Below are 6,000 nucleotides of genomic sequence, written 5' to 3'. Positions count from 1 at the left end.
ATCGCAACACGTTACTCGAGTATCTCATCATATGGAGCAGCTAAGTTATTATGTGAACTTTCATTAACTGTGACTGAAATTCTCCAGTTTTCATTCGACTTCGTACTTGTGAATGTTTGGGCTTAAACTATTAAGTTACTGCGATGGTATGATTGAGAATTTACCACTGTACAATTATATAGAGAACTTCAAAAAGTGGTTATTTTATTTTCACTCAACATCAGTGATAATTAAAATGCTTCCCTCCTTTCACACATTTAAGGATGGTATTTTACCCCAGAACCAGAAGTCATATGGTTTGTGATCCAGCAAAGGAGGTGGCCATGCAACTGGACCCACTCGTCCGATCCATCGACCATTGAAGACACAATTGAGATGGGTTGGGACGTTAACGGTGAAGTGGGCTAGGGCACTATCATGTAGCAGCCACATAATCATTTCAATCATCAATGGCGTTTCTGCCAGCAGGGGAGACAAAGGCCCACAAGAAACGCTGATATTTCCTGCCTCTTAGACGACATGGAAGGAAGAAAGGTCCCAAAATACAGTCACCAATTAATGAACATTGAATGCTGTGGTTGTTGTCAGCAGGGATGGGTGTCCTGATACAACCTTGCTGCCCACCACCATTTGCCTTTTTGAAAATAAACACCATGTTGAGAAGTTCTCGATTCAAATATGGAATACTGTATCACATCCACTGAAAGGTGAGTCATCAAGAGAAATCAGTTGGACACAACATTACCATTTACTATGGCGGGAGAGGGCACCAGGGCATGATGTATAAAGAACGGTACCACTCTCTAGGAGGAAACCATGCATACTGTAACTGTGGCTGCATGGTACAGTGCGTATTAGACCATAGTCTCTGTAACAAAGTGATGATGGATGAATGGTCTCTCTAGCATAGAAACCATGCATTTCCAGACATAACTGCATTAGAACTTTTTTGTTCCATATCCTCTCATCGATCAATCCCAAGGGTTCGTATATAGTGGAAAAAATCGCCCTGTAGAATTGAGCTGTAGGCAATACCTCAAGTGCATAGAGGAATACAAAAAAATTAAATATGAAAAGAAATCGCATTACACGCCTAATGAAAAACAGTCTAATTAAAATGACCAAAGTTACTGAATATATTTTCATTTTCTGCCCCAGGAGGGTAGAAAGTTGTTTATTTTGTTTAATGAAGCACTCTTAGTTTACTTTCTCGTGTTAGGAAGAAGACAGCAGTTAAGAAGACTGAACACTTATTTGCTATCGTAACTGTCAAATTATATTCAGTACTGATTTTTTTAAAAAGTTTAAGCACTTTTATGGTTGATCTCACAGAAAACAGACAGTCATTGGTATTAATAAATTACTGAAAATACCCAACTAACTATTTCTATTTAAAATATAGAGTTCTGCTTTCAGGGCAAAATGTCCAGCTTCGTATGGCACTGCGTCGAGTTTTTCTGTTTTTGGGCCTGGCAAACACTTTTCTAGGTAAAGACGCCTTTAAGTAGTTTTCCTATATTAGTATTACTGTCAAAGACACCGGTGGGTTAATTTTCATCGATTCCATACCGCCAAAGAGTCTTTCGAAAGAGTACAGTAAAAACGAGAAAGTAACTTGTATGTAAAATAATTTGATTTATTTTTAAGAATTCAGTCGCATCTATAACCGCCGCACTGCACCACGCAGCGTAAAATCAAGAAAAGAGACTCGGAGCAGCTCGGTGCGGCCGTTGTGGACGTCAAATCGCACTGCTCTGTTCAACAACGAATAAACTCTGCGCAGTGTCGATACACCTCAAGAAGTCGTTCTGTCGTGGGCGTCTCTGTTCAGATGACGTGTCTCGCACTATTTCTGACCCGAGTTTGGTCGCAGCGTGACCGAGCGGACTCGGTATGGACGTGGATTTAGCGTCGCACTGAAGCTGCTGTTACACATTCACTAATATAGACAAACTGTCAATATAGTGATCGTCTGATGGAACGTATTGACCTACCGCCAATATTAGAAATATTGACGAGCAGTTTTTGACAATATTCGCAATTTAGATACTGACAGAACTGCATGAACCAGCTACTACAGTGCTTTGTTTACGTTCTCAATTCGTCTTCGCGCTTGTCATTCCTCAGATTAAATTTTCAACTAGTCTTTTAGCCCAAAACGGTTTTAATTCGACAATGTAGGGGTAGTCGTTATTTTTATCACTTTTGTATGGTGAATGGGGGATTCACTGTTGGAGTGCTTTCTTTATTAATTTGAAAACGTAGTGGTCTCACTAGCTTGTTGAGTTACGAAACAGGAAAGATTGTACTTCGAAATGCATTTTGCGTATATGCTATCATTACTAATAGGTCTGCAAAGTAAGTGTCTACCGCACGATATTATCATAAAACGTAAAACATATTTTATTTGAATTGCCTAAATATCACTGCAGGACGAATATAATTACTTCACAAGTTTCAATAACAAGTTTCCTAATTCTGTTTGTTGATACCGCAGCACTCAGCTTCAAGCACTCAAATGACCTACCTGTAGCCAGAAATCTGTTATATCGATCTCTCGTTCGCTGCTATTGCCTCTCATATTAACCTATTTTTTCTCTATTTCATGTTGTATCAGTATTACTAATTTGCCGTTAAGTTGGAGGATTCATCCGAGAATAATGTACAAACTCTTTCGGGTCCGATTTTAGCAGTAAAGTATCGTACAACACATTCTTGGACACATTTACTCTTTTTCGTAGTCTACCAGCTATATCTAAAGTCCTGTCCACACGCAACGATCTGTCTGCGCAGACATCGGCGCAGATATCTGTACATGCAAAAGATCGCTGCAAATGTCGTGTGTTCACACGACACAAACCCCAATCTACTACTCGCCCGCCATCTGTCGGTGTAGAAATGAAATATCAGTGGCAAGCGACTACGCTCCCCGTAAACGTCAAAATTTAATTCAGTTATTTTGAAATATAGAAATGGAGGAAGTTCTGTTGTGGTCTGTGTTCGCAACTTGTGTTGCAAAAAACATTCCGGTGTAGACAGTGGCTGCTAAAGCGAAAGCAGTTTTCTCACGTAAATTTACTGCGAGAGTTGCAGGGCGAACCAGTTTTGTTTTACATTACCTCGTGTTCCATTTCCTCGCACATTGACACTCCAATTTCATCTTCAATTGTATTCCTGCTTGGTCTTGGCGTTTCTTGATCACTAAGAAAGACAAGCAGATCAGAATACCATAACGTTGGCTGGTATACTTGATCTACTCCTACACCAGATCTTCTAGATTTCTGAACTTTGGATAACTCTTTTCGGTAAACAATTCGCTGACAGACTTAATTTACTTGACTTGCCTTCATGAACTCATCCTTCAGGAAAGCGTAAATAGCTTCACATCTGTTGGGTATTATTTCACTCATTGCTTGTTTCGATATTGCAGATGAAAATTCCAAATCCTTGTAGCTCCTTCCTGTTGCTAGGAATCTTAATGTTACCGCCAGCCGTTCATGAGGAGAAATTGCCCTTCTCATACGAGTATTTTTTCTCATAATATGAGGGGTTACCGTTTCTCTGCTTGCCGAGGCGTCAACTGCCCGCAATTTTTCAATTAGAGCATTGTATGCTGCTGTCTTTTTGTCTCGGTCACTGTATTCTTTACTTTTAATCTTCCACAAACATGGATTATTTCTGTATGTTTCAATGAATTCACTTACAAACTCTCGAGAACACTGACGAGTATCAGCCATTTTAATGCTCAGTGCGTACAAATACAAACACTAGACTGAGCAAACAGCTGTTTCGCGCCAGATTTGCGGCGATCTCCTGTCCACACGCTCCAACTTGTCTGCGCAGATGTGGTTTGAACCTACAGATTTGAGAGGTTTCGCTCAAACCTCCAACTCCAACTTCCAGGTTTGCACACACCTCAGGTTGGTGCAAATCTTGTGTCCACACGCAACGATCTGTCTGCGCACATGTGTTGTGCGCAGACATTTGCGCAGACAGATCGTTGCGTGTGGACGGGCCTTAATGTAAGTGCGGCAAACGCTTTATTTTCTGTATTCGACATCGATAACCCACTAAAATCACTTTACCAATTGACATCAGCGCTTATAGAGTGAGATCCGCTTCAGTGCATGGAAGTTCTGACAAAGTAGTATTGTCACTACCCTTGATGGACTTTTCATGTACGTCATAAAAATATTGGAAACAGTATAAGTCCGTACAGTATCTTCTATCTGTCGTTCTACATGAACAAAGAGTATCAGAGCGGTAGATAGGCCGACGATTTGCGTCAGTCGATGTGGAATATCGGCGTCTCTGTGTGTGTACCATGGCAGACGTGGTGAAGGAAGCGGTGTCCCAATTGCAAGAAAATTTGACAGAAAACGCGAATAATGGCACAAGTAGACCACCGGCAACCCCTGAGGGGATGGCAGTCGCATACGGAAGTCTCGTTATTATGGCTCTTCTACCAATTTTCTTTGGGTCATTCCGTTCTGTGAGACACCATAAGGAGCAGAAGGTAACTTGTAATTGACGTGTACGATACGAGAACCTTGATAAACGGTGCCGAAAGGCTGCAACTCTAAAATTAAACTGCCTTAAGCATAAAAGTTGCTTAATGTTTATCGGCCTCTTTAGAAATTATGTTCCATTGTTTGACTTTCCTTAAATTGTGGTATGCAATGTTTTCGCAGCATAATTCTGTTGTTGCACTTGCACGTGTATAACAATGCTTGTAAACTTTTATAAGTAGCTAGAAATAAACAAAGTGTTAACTTATTATTTTGATTTAGAAGAAAAAGTTGGTAATTTACTTGATAGTAGTTGCAGTTTTGACAGCCGGCAAATTTTTCATGTAATGAGGAAAAAATTACACTGTTAACGCAGTGGACCATGTTAATGTGATTTCTCGCAGACCACTGACTTTGGGAAAATTTGTCAGTATTTATGCCATACTTTTAAATTTCAAACTGTTATTGAAATTAATTGTTGGGAACTGCAGTCAATGTTTGCAGTTTCTTATTTCTACCCGAGTTCGTGGGACACATTGCTCAGGAATATAGTAAACGAGAATTTGTTGAACAATCTGGATTTGCAGAAGAGAGAGTGCCCTTCTTTACTGTTTACTAGACTCACACTAGTTGGGTATATGGAAGAGGAGGGCTAGTTAATCTCGAATGATTAACACTACAAATTTGTGCTGCTTTTGTCGTACCAACTGGTCGACCTGTAAGGAATAATGCTGTATGTAAATGTCACACAGGTAGGTTTGGTTGATTAAGTTGTGGTTTAACAATTGTGGTCTGATTAGAGGTGCATTCATGATCAATGATGAAGTTAATAAACCCAGTTGTGGAGAAATTGTAGGTTAATGCGAAATTCAGTGAGAGTCGGGATTTCTTAGATAAGGAAGAATTGCTAAAGATATTATGTTGTATGCAGCCAATTATCATAGAATATCTGGTCTTCAAACACTAAATCCTTCAATTATTCATTGGACAGTTAAACAGCTTACATACTTAACCAATTTTATTCTTCTAAACATCAATACGGAACCAGTGTGTGGAATGTGACACTGTTCTTCACATTATGATAAATTAGTAAGATTACACTCATTGTGTTGATAGTGGCGCACAAATAGTGAAGAGATTACCATTATTGCATTCACATTGTTCAGTACTATTAACAAAGAAATGGTCAGTTGTGACAGGCTTTCCAATACCCTTCTGTACATGTAAAATTTTGTAAATATATGAATCTCATCAGTTACTGGTTAAAGTACCACTGTGTGTAAACAGAAATCTTCAATTTTAAAATGATTCAAATATTGTATTTTGGAGTTCATTATACACATTTTTATTGTTTTAACAGAAATGAGGACCAATCCCGAAAGCAAGATCCTCCTCCAGTAGATGGTTTGTCATGAGAGTTGGTAATAAAACCCTATTTCTTGTAGAGCACATTGAAGATACAAAACTGTTGAACCTTCCACAGCTATTTGTA

At 39.3% G+C, this 6,000-nt stretch overlaps 1 protein-coding gene across 1 annotated transcript in view; it reads left to right on the top strand.

The window, feature by feature from the left end:
• The first annotated feature begins 4,294 nt into the window (after nucleotides 1-4,294).
• The window catches only part of LOC126263144 (minor histocompatibility antigen H13), a 45,282-nt gene continuing 43,576 nt past the window's right edge, over nucleotides 4,295-6,000 (top strand). The window contains exon 1 of the mRNA XM_049960179.1: nucleotides 4,295-4,516. Coding sequence (XP_049816136.1) covers nucleotides 4,325-4,516 — 192 coding nt within the window. The 5' untranslated portion in view covers nucleotides 4,295-4,324. The remainder of the gene's footprint in view (nucleotides 4,517-6,000) is intronic.

Source organism: Schistocerca nitens, chromosome 6, assembly GCF_023898315.1.
Source record: "Schistocerca nitens isolate TAMUIC-IGC-003100 chromosome 6, iqSchNite1.1, whole genome shotgun sequence".
In the NCBI taxonomy this organism is placed as follows: Eukaryota; Metazoa; Arthropoda; class Insecta; order Orthoptera; family Acrididae; genus Schistocerca; species Schistocerca nitens.
Note: the sequence above shows the minus strand (reverse complement) of the source record. Positions and strands in the feature narration are given on the sequence as shown.